Consider the following 16566-nt stretch of genomic DNA (forward strand, 5'->3'; position numbering starts at 1 on the left):
GGTGAGGAAAGGGTTAAAAACATCCAAAATCACCCAAAAATCATCCTTAAAATATCGTCAAAAATTCAAAAAAAATCCCAAAATAATCCCCAAAAACTCAGAAATAATTCTGAATAACCTGAGGAGAAGGACGAGTTCAGGAGGGTGAGAAAAATAAATAAAAATATCCAAAATCAACCCAAAATCATCCCCAAAATATCCCAAAATAATGCCAAAAAAATCCCTGAATAACCTGAGGAGACAGACAAGTTCAGGAGAGTGGGAAAAATAACCCAAAATGTCCTAAAATAACTCCAAAAACATCCCAAAATAATGTGAAATACCCTGAAATGCCCCACAAATCCCCCAAAATCCCCTCTCAAAACCCCAAAATCTCCCTCAAACCCCCAAAATCCTCCCTAAATTCACCCCAAATCCCCCTAAATTCCCCCAAAATCCCCCCAAAAATCCACTGCCACACCCCAAAATTTCCTCTAAATTCTGCCAAAATCCCCCCAAATCCCCTCCCACACCCCAAAATTCCCCCAAACTCCCCCCAAACGCCCAAATCCTCCCTAAATCCCCCCGAAACTCCCCCCAAAATCCCCCCAAATCCCCCCCAAAACCCCCCAATAACCCCCCAAATCTCCCCAAAATCCCCCTCAATTCCCCCTAAAATCCCCCAAAATCCCCTCCCAAACCCCAAAATACCCACTCAAACCCCCAAAATCCCCCCCAAAATCCCCCAAAATCCCCCCAAAACCCCTTCCCAAACCCCAAAATCCTCCCTAAATCCCCCAAAATCCCCCTCAAATCCCCCCCAATCCCCCAAAATCCCCTCTGAAACCATCCAAAATCCCCTCCCACACCCCAAACTCCCCCAAAATCCCCGCTGAATCCCCCCAAAATCCCTTCCCAGACCCCAAAATCTCCCTGAAATGCCCCAAAATCTCTCTCAAATCCCCCCAAATCCCCCCAAACCCCCTCAAATCTCCCCCAAAATCCCCCTCAAACCCCCAAAATCTCCCTCAAATCCCCCTAAATTCCCCCAAAAATCCGCCAAAATCCCCCCCAAACCCCCCAAAATTCCCAAAATCCCCCCCAAATCCCCCCAAAATCCCAAAACTCCCCCCAAAATTCCCCCCTAACCTCTCCTCTCTCTTTTCCCCCTTTTCAGCCTCCCGGCGCCGCCCCCTCCCCCCCCCCTCCCCCCTTCCCTCCCCCCCTCCGTCACCCCCTCCGTACCCCCCTCCCATCCCCCCACCCTGCCCCCTCTGGTGACCCCCCCCGTGCCCCCCACCCCTCCCCCAGACCCCCCCAGGCGCCCCAAGCCCCCCAAAAAAGCCAAGAAGAAGAAGGACCCCAACGAGCCGCAGAAGCCGGTGTCGGCCTACGCGCTCTTCTTCCGCGACACCCAGGCGGCCATCAAGGGGCAGAACCCCAACGCCACCTTCGGGGAGGTGTCCAAGATCGTGGCCTCCATGTGGGACTCCCTGGGGGAGGAGCAGAAACAGGTGAGGGACAAAAAAAACGGGGTGAAAAAATGAAAAAACGGTGAAAAACGGTGAAAAAACGGTAAAAACGGGCAAAAAACAGGGTCAAAAATCCCAAAAATGGGGTTAAAGGGATTGGAGGTGTCCAAGATCGTGGCCTCCATGTGGGACTCCCTGGGGGAGGAACAAAAACAGGTAAAAAACCAAAAAAAACGGGGTGAAAAACTGAAAAAATGGGAAAAAAACGGCACAAAATTCGCAAAAAACGGCGTAAAAAAAACCCCCAAAAATGGGGGAAAATGGAGTGAAAATGGGATAGAAAACCCAACAATGGGATTTGAGGTGTCCAAGATCGTGGCCTCCATGTGGGACTCCCTGGGGGAGGAGCAGAAACAGGTGAGAAATGGGGTTAAAAAATGAAAAAATGGGAAAAAACGGTGAAAAAATGGTGAAAAACAGGCAAAAAACAGTGAAAAAACCCCAAAATTGGGGTTAAAATGGGGATTTGGGGCCAGAACTTCAATGCACCTTCGGGGAGGTGTCCAAGATCGTGGCCTCCATGTGGGACTCCCTGGGGGAGGAGCAGAAACAGGTAAAAAATAAAAAAAATGGGAAAAAACGGTGAAAAAACGACCAAAAACGGGCAAAACATGGGGTAAAAATCGCTAAAATGGGCAAAAAATGGAGGAAAATGGGGTAAAAATGGGATAGAAAACCCAAAAATGGGATTGGAGGTGTCCAAGATCGTGGCCTCCATGTGGGACTCCCTGGGGGAGGAACAAAAACAGGTGAGGGACAAAAAAAACGGGGTGAAAAACCGAAAAAATGGGAAAAAACGGGCAAAAAATGGCATAAAAATCAAAAAAATGGGGTAAAACAGAGTGAAAATGGGGTAAAGAACCCAAAAATGGGATTGGAGGTGTCCAAGATCGTGGCCTCCATGTGGGACTCGCTGGGGGAGGAGCAGAAACAGGTAAAAAACCTGAAAAAACGGTCAAAAAATGTGAAAAAATGGTAAAAAACGGTGAAAAAACGGCCAAAAACGGTAAAAAACGGCCAAAAAATGGGCAAAATACAGGGTCAAAAATCCCAAAAATGGTGTTAAAGGGATTGGAGGTGTCCAAGATCGTGGCCTCCATGTGGGACTCCCTGGGGGAGGAGCAGAAACAGGTGAGGAACAAAAAAAACGGGGTGAAAAACCGAAAAAATGGGAAAAAACGGTGAAAAAATGGCCAAAAACGGTGAAAAAACGGCATAAAAATGGGCAAAAATGGCATAAAAATGGGGATTTGGGGCCAGAACCCCAATGCCACCTTCGGGGAGGTGTCCAAGATCGTGGCCTCCATGTGGGACTCGCTGGGGGAGGAGCAGAAACAGGTAAAAAATTGAGAAAATGGGAAAAAATGGGGTGAAAAAATGAAAAAACAGTGAAAAACGGTCAAAAAACGGTAAAAAAACAGTAAAAAACGGCATAAAAATGGGGTAAAAATGGGATAAAGAACCCAAAAATGGGATTTGAGGTGTCCAGGATCGTGGCCTCCATGTGGGACTCCCTGGGGGAGGAGCAGAAACAGGTAAAAAATAAAAAAAACGGGGTGAAAAAATGAAAAAATGGGAAAAAAACGGTGTAAAGATGGGGTAAAACAAGGGTAAAGAACCCAAAAATGGGATTTAAGTTTCCAAGATTGTGGCCTCCATGTGGGACTCCCTGGGGGAGGAACAAAAACAGGTGAGAAAACCAAAAAAACGGGAAAAAAATGTGAAAAAACAGTAAAAAACGGTGAAAAACGGTGAAAAAACGGCCAAAAACGGTAAAAACGGGCAAAAAACGGGGTCAAAAATCCCAAAAATGGGGTTAAAGGGATTGGAGGTGTCCAAGATCGTGGCCTCCATGTGGGACTCGCTGGGGGAGGAGCAGAAACAGGTAAAAAAACTGAAAAAATGGGAAAAAATGGGGTGAAAAAATGAAAAAACAGTGAAAAACGGTGAAAAAATGGGAAAAAAAATCAAAAAAATTGGGGTAAAAATGGGGATTTGGGGTCAGAACTCCAATTCACATTCGGGGAGGTGTCCAAGATCGTGGCCTCCATGTGGGACTCCCTGGGGGAGGAGCAGAAACAGGTAAAAAATAAAAAAAACGGGGTGAGAAACCGAAAAAATGGGAAAAAACGGTGAAAAAATCGCCAAAAACGGTGAAAAAATGGGGTAAAACCCATTGAAAAATGGGGTAAAGAAGCCAAAAATGGGATTGGAGGTGTCCAAGATCGTGGCCTCCATGTGGGACTCCCTGGGGGAGGAGCAGAAACAGGTAAAAAAAATGAAAAAACGGTCAAAAAATGTGAAAAAATGGTAAAAAACAGTGAAAAAACAATAAAAACGGGCAAAAAATGGGGTAAAAAACCCCAAAATTTGGGTTAAAATGGGATTGGAGGTGTCCAAGATCGTGGCCTCCATGTGGGACTCCCTGGGTAAGAACAAAACCAGGTAAAAAAACCAAAAAATTGGATTAAAACCCAAAAAAACCAGTAAAAAACGGCATAAAAAATCCAAAAAAAGGCGCAAAAATGAAAATAAAAAAGGAAAATTTTGGCATCTCAGATTCTGAAAAAGAGAAAAATTCCCCATTTTTTTACCAAATTCCCATTTTTTACCAATTTCCCATTTTTTACCAAAATCCAATTTTTATCAAATTCCAATTTTTTACCAATTTTTTTGTTTCTTTACCAATTTTTTTGGTTTTTTCCCCAATTTTTTGTTTTTTTTTTCCCCATTCCCAGGTGTACAAACGCAAGACAGAGGCGGCCAAGAAGGAATACCTGAAAGCTCTCACAGCCTACAAAGCCACTCTGGTAAGAAATTTATTCCAAAATATCAAATTATCCAAAATTTGGGATTTTCTCCTTTTTTATTTTTATTTTTGCATTTTTTTCCTCTTTTTTTTTCACTTTTTTTCTCCTTTTTTTTCACTTTTTTTTCTCCTTTTTTTCACTTTTTTTATCACTTTTTATCACTTTTTTTTTCACTTTTTTTCACTTTTTTTTTCTTTTTGTTCTTACTTTGTTTTCACTTTTTTCTCCTTATTTTCCACTTTTTGTTTTTTACTTTTTAAAAATTTTTCCCCACTTTTTTCCCTTTTTTTTTACATTTTTTTCACTTTTTTTTTTGCATTTTTTCACTTTTTTTCTCCTTTTTTTCACTTTTCCCTTTTTTTTAACTTTTCCCCATTTTTAACTTTTTCCCTTTTTTTGACTTTTCACTTTTCCCATTTTTTTAACTTTAAACTTTCCCCATTTTTAAATTTTCAACTTTCCTATTTTTTAAATTTTCCCATTTTTAACTTTTCCCCATTTTTAAATTTTCCCTTTTTTAACTTTTTATATTTTTTAACTTTTAAATTTTTTAAACTTTCCCCATTTTTAACTTTTCCCTTTTTTTTAACTTTTAACTTTTTTTTTTTTTAACTTTTCCCTTTTCCCCATTTTTTTAAATTTTTCCTTTTTAAACTTTTTATATTTTTTAACTTTTTATGTTTTTTAACTTTTAATTTTTCTTTACTTTTAAATTTTTCAACTTTTAAAATTTTTTAACTTTTAAGTTTTTTAACTTTTAAATTTTACTTTTAAATTTTTTTAACTTTCAAATTTTTTAACATTTTATATTTTCTAATTTTAAATTTAACTTTTAAATTTTACTTCTAAATTTTTTTTATTTTTATATTTTTTTAACTTTTGAATTTTTTTAACTTTAAAATTTTTTTAACTTTTCAATTTTTTTTTCTTTTTTTTAATTTTCCCATTTTTAAAATTTTTATGCTTTTTAACTTTTAAATTTTTTTACTTTTAGATTTTTTTAATTTTAAAATTTTTTTCACTTTTAATTTTTTTAACTTTTAAATTTTTTTAACATTTTATATTTTTAAAATTCTTTTAAATTTTAACTTTTAGATTTTTTTAGTTTTCTCCTTTTATAACTTTTTATATTTTTTAACTTTTAATTTTTTTTAACTTTTAATTTTTTTAACTTTTAATTTTTTTAACTTTTAATTTTTTTAACTTTTCCATTTTTAATTTTCTCGTTTTATAACTTTTTGTATTTTTTAACTTCTGATTTTTTTAACTTTTAAATTTTACTTTTAAATTTTTTTAAACTTTTAATCTTTTTAACTTTTAAACTTTTTTAACTTTTAAATTTTACTTTTAAATTTTTAAAATTTTTGTATTTTTTAACTTTTAAGTTTTTTTAACTTAAATTTTTTTAAATTTTAAATTTTTTAAATTTTTTCTTTTTTTTAATTTTCCCCTTTTTAAAATTTTTATGCTTTTTAACTTTTAAATTTTTTTACTTTTAAATTTTTTTAATTTTAAAATTTTTTTCATTTTTAATTTTTGTTAACTTTAAAATTTTTTTAACATTTTATGTTTTTTAACTTCTAAATTTTTTTAATTTCTAAATTTTTTTAACTTTTAAATTTATTTAACTTTTAAATTTTTTAACTTTTTTCCCTTTTTCCCCCCCAGACCTCCTCGGACCCCCCAGACCCCGACCCCTCCCCCACCCCCGCCCCTCCCCCACCCCCCACCCCCACCCCCCCCTCCCCTCCCCCCCCCTCCACCCCCTCCCCCCCCGCCCCTCCCCCCCCCCAAATCACCAAAATCATCATCCCCAAGCAGCTCCTGGCGGGTGGGGGAGGGGCGGGGCCCGCGGGGGTGGGTGGGGGAGGGGCGGGGGGGGGAGGGGTGGTGACCGTGATCCCCGCCCGCCCCTCCCCCCGCGCCCTCCTGGCCGCCCCTCCCCCCCCCCGCCTGCAGCCCCCCCCCCTGCAGCAGATGGGCGGTGGGGGGAGGGGCGGGGGGTGGGGGAGGGGCCGCGGGAGGGGGTGGGGGAGGGGCAGGAGGAGCTCCCAGCCCCCTCCCCCCTCCCCAAGCCCCTCCCCCTCTCCAAGGCCCCCCCAAAATGCGGGGACCCCCCCCCCTGCACATCAAGATCCTCCCCCCCCTGCACATCCTGCCCCAGCCCCTCCCCCACCCCGCCCCCCGCCCCTCCCCCACCCCCCCCGCCCAGCGCCGCCCCTCCCCCAGCGCAGGACGGGGACGCGGCGGGGGACATCGTGGTGCCCGAGGTGACAATTTGGGGAGGGGGGAAATTGGGGCTGGGGGTGTTAAATTGGGGCTGGGGGACATCGTGGTGCCCGAGGTGAGGGGGGGGAGGGGTTAAAATGGGGCTGGGGGCGTTAAATTGGGGCTGGGGGACATCGTGGTGCCTGAGGTGACAATTTGGGGAGGGGGGAAATTGGGTCTGGGGGCTTAAATTGGGGCTGGGGGAGATCGTGGTGCCCGAGGTGAGGATTTGGGGAGGGGGCTGGGGGGGTAAATTGGGGCTGGGGGAGATCGTGGTGCCCGAGGTGAGGGGGGGGAGGGGGGTTAAATTGGGTCTGGGGGCGTCTGGGGGGGTTCAGTTGGGGCTGGGGGAGGGGAAAATGGGGAGTGGGGGAGGGGGAAATCGGGTAAAATGGGGTTAAATTGGGTCTGGGGGAGATCGTGGTGCCCGAGGTGAGGGGTTAAATTGGGTCTGGGGTGTCTGGGGGGGTTAAATTGGGTCTGGGGGAGATCGTGGTGCCCGAGGTGAGGGGTTAAAATGGGTCTGGGGGCGTTAAATTGGGGCTGGGGGAGATCGTGGTGCCCGAGGTGAGGGGGAAATTGGGGCTGGGGGCGTTAAATTGGGGCTGGGGGAGATCGTGGTGCCGGAGGTGAGGGGGGAAAATGGGTCTGGGGGCGTTTGGGGGGCTTCAATTGGGGCTGGGGGAGATCGTGGTGCCCGAGGTGAGGGGGGAAAATGGGTCTGGGGGTGTCTGGGGGGCTTAAATTGGGGCTGGGGGAGGGGAAATGGGGCTGGGGGAGATCGTGGTGCCCGAGGTGAGGGGTTAAATTGGGGCTGGGGGCGTCTGGAGGGGTTAAATTGGGGCTGGGGGACATCGTGGTGCCCGAGGTGAGGGGGGGGAGGGGTTAAATTGGGGCTGGGGGCGTCTGGGGGGGTTCAATTGGGGCTGGGGGACATCGTGGTGCCCGAGGTGAGAATTTGGGGAGGGGGGAAATTGGGTCTGGGGGCGTCTGGGGGCATCTGGGGGAGGGGGAAATGGGGTACAAATGGGTCTGGGGGGTTAAATTGGGTCTGGGGGGGTTAAATTTGGTCTGGGGGAGGGGAAATGGGGGGTGGGGGAGGGGGGAAATGGGTCTGGGGGCATCTGGGGGTGTTGAATTTGGGGGGGATTTGGGGTTTGGGGGGGGTTAAATTGGGTCTGGGGGTGTCTGGGGGAGGGGAAAAATGGGGCTGGGGGCGTCTGGGGGGGTTAAATTGGGTCTGGGGGGGGGTAAAAAATGGAGGGTTGAAATTGGGTCTGGGGGCTTAAATTGGGTCTGGGGGTGTCTGGGGGAGGGGGAAAATGGGGCTGGGGGAGAGTAAAATGGGTCTGGGGGAGTAAAAAATGGGGAGTGGGAGGGGTTAAGTTGGGTCTGGGGGGTTAAATTGGGGCTGGGGGCTTAAATTGGGTCTGGGGGAGGGGGAAATTGGGTCTGGGGGCATAAAAATGGGGAGTGGGGAGAGGGGGAAATTGGGTTGTGGGGGGTTAAATTGGGGCTGGGGGAGATCGTGGTGCCCGAGGTGACGGGGGGGGAGGGGTTAAATTGGGGCTGGGGGTGTCTGGGGGGGTTCAATTGGGGCTGGGGGAGGGGAAAATGGGGAGTGGGGGAGGGGGAAATCGGGTAAAATGGGGTTAAAATGGGTCTGGGGGCGTTAAATTGGGTCTGGGGGCTTAAATTGGGGCTGGGGGAGATCGTGGTGCCCGAGGTGAGGGGTTAAAATGGGGCTGGGGGCGTTAAATTGGGTCTGGGGGAGATCGTGGTGCCCGAGGTGAGAATTTGGGGAGGGGGGCTGGGGGGGTAAATTGGGGCTGGGGGCATCTGGGGGGGTTAAATTGGGTCTGGGGGAGAGGGAAATGGGGGCTGGGGGAGGGGGAAATTGGGTAAAATGGGGGTAAAATGGGTCTGGGGGCTTAAATTGGGGCTGGGGGAGATCGTGGTGCCCGAGGTGAGGAATTGGGGAGGGGGCTGGGGGCGTTAAATTGGGGCTGGGGGCGTCTGGGGGAGGGGGGAAATTGGGTAAAATGGGGTTAAAATGGGTCTGGGGGGTTAAATTGGGGCTGGGGGAGCTGGGGATGCCTGAGGTGAGGATTTGGGGAGGGGGCTCTGGGGGGTTAAATTGGGGCTGGGGGAGGGGGAAATGGGGCTGGGGGGGATGGGGGAGGGGTTAAAATGAGTCTGGGGGCATCTAGGGGAGGGGGAAATGGGGTAAAAAATGGGTCTGGGGGGATAAAAATGGGGAGTGGGAGGGGTTAAAATGGGTCTGGGGGAGGGGAAATGGGGAGTGGGGGAGAGGGGAAATGGGTCTGGGGGCGTCTGGGGTGTTAAATTTGGGGGGGATTTGGGGTTTTGGGGGGGTTAAAAAAAAAATCCCCAAAAACTCTCGAAAAAATCCCCCAAAATTCTAAAACAATCCAAAAGAAATCCAAAGAATCCCCAAAAAATCTGAAAAAAATCCCCAAGAGTCTGGGAAAAAAACCCCAAAAGTGTCAAAAAAACTCCAAAAAAAAATGGAAAAAAACTGAAAAAAAATCTGAAAAACGTCCTAAAAACTTCCCCAAAGTAAAAAAACTATCTGAAAATATTCCCAAAAAATCTGGAAAAGAAATAAAAAAAAAATCCAAAGAAACATCTGAAAAAAAATCTGAAAAAATAAAAAAAGCAATCTGGAAAAAATCCAAAAATCCCCCCAAAAATCTGAAAAATAATCCAAAAAAAAACCAAAAACAAACCCTAAAAATCTGAAAAAATAATAAAAAAAAATTTGAAAAAATCTGAAAAAAAATCCCTAAAAAATCTGAAAAAAAAAAAATCTAAAAAAGTCCAAAAAAATCTAAAAAAAATTAATAAAAAAAACCTGAAAGAAAAACCGCAAAAAATTTGAAAAAAAATCCTAAAAAATCCAGAAAAAATGAAAAATCTGGAAAAAATCCTAAAAAATCCCCCAAAAATCTGAAAAAATAATCCAAAAACTTTTTAAAAATCTGAAAAAAATCCCCAAAAATCTGAACAAATTATTCCTAAAAAATTTACAAAAAACATCTTTAAAAAAAACCCCCAAAAAAATCTGAAAAAAAATCAAAATAATTAAAAAATCCCCTAAAAATCTGAAAAAATAATCCAAAAAAATTTTTTTAAAATCTGAAAAAAATCCCAAAAAATCTGAAAAAATAATCCAAAAAAATAAAAAAAAAAAATGTGGAAAATATCTCAAAAAAATCTGAAAAAAAACTCTGAAAAAATAAAACAAAAATCTGAAAAAAATCCCAAAAAAATCTGAAAAAAATCCGAAAATATCTGAAAAAAATCCCCTAAAAATCTGAAAAAATAGTCTAAAAAAATTTTTTAAAAATCTAAAAAAATAATCCAAAAAAATCTGAAAAAAATCCCCAAAAAACTGTAAAAAAAATCAAAAAAATATGAAAGAAAAACCTGAAAAAATTGAAAAAAAATCTGAAAAAAAAATCTGAAAAAATCTGGAAAAAATCCTAAAAAATCTCCCAAAAATCTGAAAAAATAATTCAAGAAATCCCCAAAAAATCTGAAAAATAATCCAAAAAAATCTGAAAATATCCCCAAAAAATCCGAAAAAATAATCCAAAAAATTTTTTTAAAAAATCTGAAAAAAAAATCTCAAAAAAATCCAAAAAAAAAACCGCAAAAAAAATCCAAAAAAAAAAAAAAATCCAAAAAAAATCTGAAAAATCCCCAAAAACTCCCCAAAAAACGTGAATAAAATTAAATAAAAATCCCCAAACCTCCTGAATAATCCCAAATCCCTTTCCAGGTGGAGTCCCCCCCCCATGTGGAGCTGGTGGCCGAGTCCCCTCCCCCCGCCCCCGCCCCGCCCGCGTCCCCCCCGCGCTGCGTCCGCGCCGGCTGCGCCAACGCCCCGGTGGCCAGCGGGGACTGGGACGAGGAGTTCTGCAGCAGCGAGTGCCTGGTGCGCCACTGCCGGTGAGACTGGGCTGAAAAAATCCAAAATTGGGATTTTATATCAAAAATTATTTATTTTTATTAAAAATCGCCATTTTTATATCAAAATCCTGCCCTAAAATCGCCATTTCTGGACCCTAAATTCTCATTTTTGTACCCAAATGTGACCCTGGGATCAGGAGTTCTGCAGCAGCGAGTGCCTGGTGCGCCACTGCCGGTCAGTTTGGGGTTAAAAAATTACATTTTAATTTTTTATATTAAAAAAATATCAATTTTTATCAAAAATCGCCATTTTTCTACCCAAAAATCGCCATTTTTTTGTACCCAAAAATCGCCATTTTGGGACCCAAATCCTGCCCTAAAATTCTCATTTCTGTTCCCAAATCCGTCACTGGAGTCCACTGCCACTGAGAATTTGGGAAAAAAAAATGAAAACTTAATTTTTTTATATCAAAAAAATGTCAATTTTTATCAAAAATCGCCATTTTTCATATGAAAATCCTGCCCCAAAATCGTCATTTCTAGACCCAAAATTCCCATTTTTGTACCCAATGTGACCCTGGGATCAGGAGTTCTGCAGCAGCGAGTGCCTGGTGCGCCAACTGCCGGTGAGACTGGGGTTAAAAACCCAAAATTTGGGTCAAAAAATCAAAAATTTGGGATTTTTATATCAAAAATTATTTATTTTTATCAAAAATCCGCCATTTTCGTACCCAAAATCGCCATTTTTGTACCCAAATTCTGCCCCTAAATCCCCATTTCTGTTCCCAAATCCAGCACTGGAGTCCACTGCGCTGAGATTTGGGCTGAAAAAATTAAATTTTAATTTTTTGTATCAAAAAAATGTCAATTTTTAGCAAAAATCGCCATTTCGTACCCAAAAATCGTCACTTTCTGTACCCAAATCCTGCCCTAAATTTCCCATTTTTGTACCCAAATCTCCCCCTGGGATCAGGAGTTCAGCAGCGAGTGCCTGGTGCGCCACTGCCGGTCAGTTTGGGGTTAAAAAATCAAATTTTAATTTTTTATATCAAAAATTGGGATTTTATATCAAAAAATTGTCAATTTTTAACAAAAAAAATCGTGATTTTCGTACCCAAAATCGTCATTTCTGTACCCAAAAATTCCCATTTCTGTTCCCATAATCCATCACTGGAGTCCACTGCCGGTGAGATTTGGGGGTTAAAAATGAAATTTGAATTTTTTATATTAAAAAAATGTCAATTTTTATCAAAAATCGCCATTTTCGTATCAAAATCCTGCCCCAACATCGCCATTTCTGGGCCCAAAAATTCCCATTTTTGTACCCAAAATCTGACCCTGGATCAGGAGTTCTGCAGCAGCGAGTGCCTGGTGCGCCCACTGCCGGTGAGATTTGGGGAAAAAAAATTAAATTTAAATTTTTATAGCAAAACTTGGATTTTTTATATCAAAAAAATGTCATTTTTTTATCAAAAATCGCCATTTTCGTACCCAAATTCTGCCCAAAATTCCCCATTTTTGTACCTAAATGTGGCTCTGACACCAGGAGTTCTGCAGCAGCACCACTGCCAGTGAGATTTGGGCTGAAAAAATTAAATTTTAATTTTTATATTAAAAAAATGTCAATTTTTAACAAAAATCGCCATTTTCTTACCCAAAAATCGTCATTTTTGTACCCAAATCCTGCCCTAAAAATTCTCATTTCTGTTCCCAAATCCATCACTGGAGTCCACTGCCGCTGAGATTGGGCTGAAAAAATTAAATTTTAATTTTTATTATCAAAAAAATGTCAATTTTTAACAAAAATCGCCATTTTTCGTATCAAAATCCTGCCCCAAAATCGCCATTTCTAGACCCAAAATTCTCATTTTTTGTACTCAAATCTGTCCCTGGGATCAGGAGTTCTGCAGCAGCGAGTGCCTGGTGAGATTTGGAAAGAAAAATTAAATTTAGGTTTTTATATCAAAAAAATGTCATTTTTTATCAAAAATCGCGATTTTCGTACTTAAAATCGCCATTTTGGGACCCAAATTCTGCCTAAAATCCCCATTTCTGTTCCCAAATCCATCACTGGAGTCCACTGCCACTGAGATTTGGGCTGAAAAAATTAAATTTTGGGTTTTTTGTTACAAAAAAATGTCAATTTTTAATAAAAATCACGATTTTTGTATCCAAAATCGCCATTTTTGTACCCAAATTCTGCCTAAAATTCCCATTTTTGTACCCAAATCTGATCTTGGGATCAGGAGTTCTGCAGCAGCGAGTGCCTGGTGAGATTTAGGCTGAAAAATATAAATTTTAGGATTTTTTAACAAAAAAATGTCAATTTTTATCAAAAATCGCCATTTTTGTACCCAAAAATCGCCATTTTTTGTACCCAAATCCTGCCCTAAAATTCTCATTTCTGTTCCCAAATCCAGCACTGGAGTCCACTGCCACTGAGATTTGGGCTGAAAAAATTAAATTTAAATTTTTTGTAACAAAAAAAATGTCAATTTTTATCAAAAATCGCCATTTTCGTACCCAAAATTCCCATTTTTTACCCAAATCTGGTTGTGGATCAGGAATTTTTCTCTGTTTTTCCCCATTTTAATCAAAATCCCATTTTTAGTTTCATTTTTAACCAAAATTTGATTTTTTCTCCCCATTTTTTCCCCCATAAATTCCATTTTTAATTTGATTTTTAACCAAAATTTGGATTTTTTCCCATTTTCCCCATAAATTCCTTTTTTTTTTACTATAAATTCAACTTTTAATCCAAATCTCATTTTTTAATTTAATTTTAAACCAAAATTTGATTTTTCTCCCCATTTTTCTGCCCATAAATTCCATTTTTAATTTGATTTTTAACCAAAATTTAAATTTTTTCTCCCATTTTATTCCATTTTTGACCAAATTTGGATTTTTTTCCCCATTTTTCCCCACAAATTCCATTTCTTTTCCATAAATTCAATTTTTTAACCCAAAATTTAATTTTTAATTTAATTTTTAACCCAAAATTTAATTTTTAATTTAATTTTTAACCCAAAATTTAATTTTTTATTCCATTTTTACCCAAAATTTGATTTTTCTCCCCATTTTTTCCCCCACAAATTCCATTTTTTTTCCTATAAATTCAATTTTTAATCCAAAATTTAATTTTTAATTTATTTTTAACCAAAATCTGATTTTTTAAATTTCATTTTTATTTAAAATTTTGATTTTTTTCTCCCTATTTTTCCCCCATAAATTCCATTTTTTTTACTATAAATTCAATTTTTAACCCAAAATTTCATTTTTAATTTAATTTTTAACCCAAAATTTCATTTTTTAATTTAATTTTTAACCAAATTTTAATTTTTTCTCCATTTTTAGGGACGTGTTCCTGGCCTGGCTCACTCCCATTTACCCAAAATTCCATTTTTAATTTAATTTTTAACCAAAATTTAATTTTTCTCCGTATTTTTTCCCCCATAAATCCCATTTTTTTTTCTATAAATTCAATTTTTAACCCAAATCTCATTTTTAATTTCATTTTTAACCACAATCTTATTTTTTAATTTCATTTTATTTGAAATTTTGATTTTTTTCCCCCATAAATTCCATTTTTAATTCCATTTTTAACCAAAATTTGATTTTTTCTCCCCATTTCTTTTCCCATAAATTCCATTTTTTTTACTATAAATTCAATTTTTAACCCAAAATTTAATTTTTAATTTAATTTTTAACCAAAATTTAATTTTTAATTCAATTTTAACCCAAAATCTCATTTTTAATTTAATTTTAACCCAAAATTTAATTTTTAATTTAACTTTTAACCAAAATTTAATTTTTTTTCAGGGACGTGTTCCTGGCCTGGCTCGCCGCCCGCGGCTCCGGCGTCGTTTTGTCAAGTGAGGATCCCGAATTTGGGGAATTTTGGGACATTTTGGACATTTTGGGGCATTTTGGGACAATTTGGGGACTTTTGGGGTGGGGGGAATTAAAGAATTCCTGCAGAACGTTTTTGGCTTTTTTTCGTTTTTTTAAACCCAAAAATTAATTTAAACAAGTTCAGAATTTGTAAAATTAAACTCAAAAAATTAATTAAAAAAAACTAAAAAAAAAATCCAGAATTCATAAAATAAAACCAAAAAAATTAATTAAAAAAATATTTGAGCCCCTCAAATTAAAAAAAAATAAATCTAGAATTTGTAAAAAAAACTGAAAAAAAATAAATTAAAAAAATAAAATACTTGAGTCCCTCAAAATTAAAAAATAAATTTCCAGGAAATTCCTAAAAATAAACCCAAAAAAATTGGTTTAAAAAATGAAATATTTGAGTCCCAAAATTTTCCATTTTAATCCCAAAAATTAAAGAAAAAAAAATCCAGAATTAGTAAAAATAAACCCAAAAAAATCAATTTAAAAAAATAAAATGAGCCCCCAAAAATAAAAGAATAAAAAATTCAGAATTCCTAAAAATAAACCCCAAAAAATTAATTTAAAAAATAATATTTGAGCCCCAAAAATTCCCATTTTTAACCCCAAAAAATATTAAAAAAAACCCCACAATTCATAAAATTAAACCCAAAAAAATAATTTAAAAAATAAAATATTTGGGCACCCCAAAATAAAAAAAAATCCAGAATTCCTAAAAATAACCCCAAAAAATTAATTTAAAAAATGAAATATTTGAGCCCAAAATTTTCCATTTTAATCCCAAAAATTAAAAAAAAACAGAATTCATAAAATAAAGCCCCAAAAAATTAATTTAATAAAATAAAATATTTGACTCCTAAAATTTCCCTTTTAACCCCAAAAATTATAAAAATAAAAACTCCAGAATTCCTAAAAATAAACCCAAAGAAATTAAAATTTTTGAGCCCAAAATTCCCCTTTTAACCCCCAAAAAATTTTAAAAACAAAAAAAAAGAAAATAAACAATTACAGGATTTATTTTTCAGGTTTTTTATTTTTTATTCCACTCCAAATGCCAAAAAAACCCCCAAAAAATCAGAAAAAATCCCCAAAAACCCCCAAAAAAACCCTAAAAAAATCCCAAAAAAAATCTGAAAAAATCATAAAATCCCCTAGAAATAAAATTAACAATTCCAGGATTTTTTTCCAAATTCTTTATTTTTTACCCCACTCCAAACCCCCAAAAAAACCCCAAAAAATCAGAAAAAACCCCAAAAAAATCACAAAAAAACCCTAAAAAAATCCCAAAAAATTCTGAAAAAATCAGAAAAAAATTCACCAAAACTATAAAAAACCAAATCCAGGTTTTCTTTCTAAAATTTTTATTTTTACCCCCCTATCCAAACCTCAAATAAATCACCAAAAAATCCCCAAAAAATCCCAAAAAAATCACAAAAAAATCCCAAAAAACCCCAAAAAAATCCCAAAAAATTCTGAAAAAATCAGAAATATCCCCAGAAATAAAACAAAACAATTTCAGGTTTTTTTTTCCAATTCTTTATTTTTACTCTCTCCAACCCCCCAAAAAACCCCAAAAAACCCCCAAAAAATCACCAAAAAAATCCCAAAAAATTCTGAAAAAATCCCTAAAAAATCCAAAAAAAATCCCCATAAATTCTGAAAAAAATCAGAAATATCCTCAGAAATAAAAACAAACAATTCCAGGGTTTTTTTTCCAAATTCTTTATTTTTAGTCCACTCCAAACCCCAAAAAAAACCCCCAAAAAATTACAAAAAACCCAAACCCCCAAAAAATCCCCCAAAAAATCCCAAAAAAATCCCAAAAAATCACCAAAAAAATTCCCAAAAATCCCCAAAAATTCTGAAAAAAATCAGAAATATCCTCAGAAATAAAAACAAACAATTCCAGGTTTTTTTTCCAAATTCTTTATTTTTTACCCCACTCCAAACCCCCAAAAAAACCCAAAAAAAATCCCCAAAATTCACCAAAAAAATCCCAAAAAAATCCCAAAAAAATCACCAAAAATTCTGAAAAAATCATAAAATACCCCAAAAAATTCCTAGAAACAAAAATTAACAATTCCAGGTTTTTGTTCCAAATTCTTTATTTTTTACCCCACTCCGAACCCCAAAAAAAATCC

At 38.2% G+C, this 16566-nt stretch overlaps 1 protein-coding gene and 1 long non-coding RNA gene across 2 annotated transcripts in view; both read left to right on the top strand.

Annotated features, from left to right (window-relative positions):
* Window positions 1-16502, top strand: part of TOX4 (TOX high mobility group box family member 4) — a 28742-nt gene extending 12240 nt beyond the window's left edge. Inside the window, exons 7-13 of the mRNA XM_033084352.1 lie at window positions 1267-1493; window positions 4250-4321; window positions 5990-6022; window positions 6514-6591; window positions 10395-10564; window positions 14345-14506; window positions 16490-16502. Of these exons, the coding sequence (XP_032940243.1) occupies window positions 1267-1493; window positions 4250-4321; window positions 5990-6022; window positions 6514-6591; window positions 10395-10564; window positions 14345-14506; window positions 16490-16502 (755 nt within the window). The remainder of the gene's footprint in view (window positions 1-1266; window positions 1494-4249; window positions 4322-5989; window positions 6023-6513; window positions 6592-10394; window positions 10565-14344; window positions 14507-16489) is intronic.
* Window positions 2159-2644, top strand: LOC122149476. Its single transcript, XR_006163144.1, has 2 exons — window positions 2159-2206; window positions 2589-2644. It is a non-coding gene; the product is annotated as an uncharacterized LOC122149476 (long non-coding RNA).
* Window positions 16503-16566: the final 64 nt, after the last annotated feature.

Source organism: Catharus ustulatus, chromosome 38 (assembly GCF_009819885.2).
Source record: "Catharus ustulatus isolate bCatUst1 chromosome 38, bCatUst1.pri.v2, whole genome shotgun sequence".
In the NCBI taxonomy this organism is placed as follows: Eukaryota; Metazoa; Chordata; class Aves; order Passeriformes; family Turdidae; genus Catharus; species Catharus ustulatus.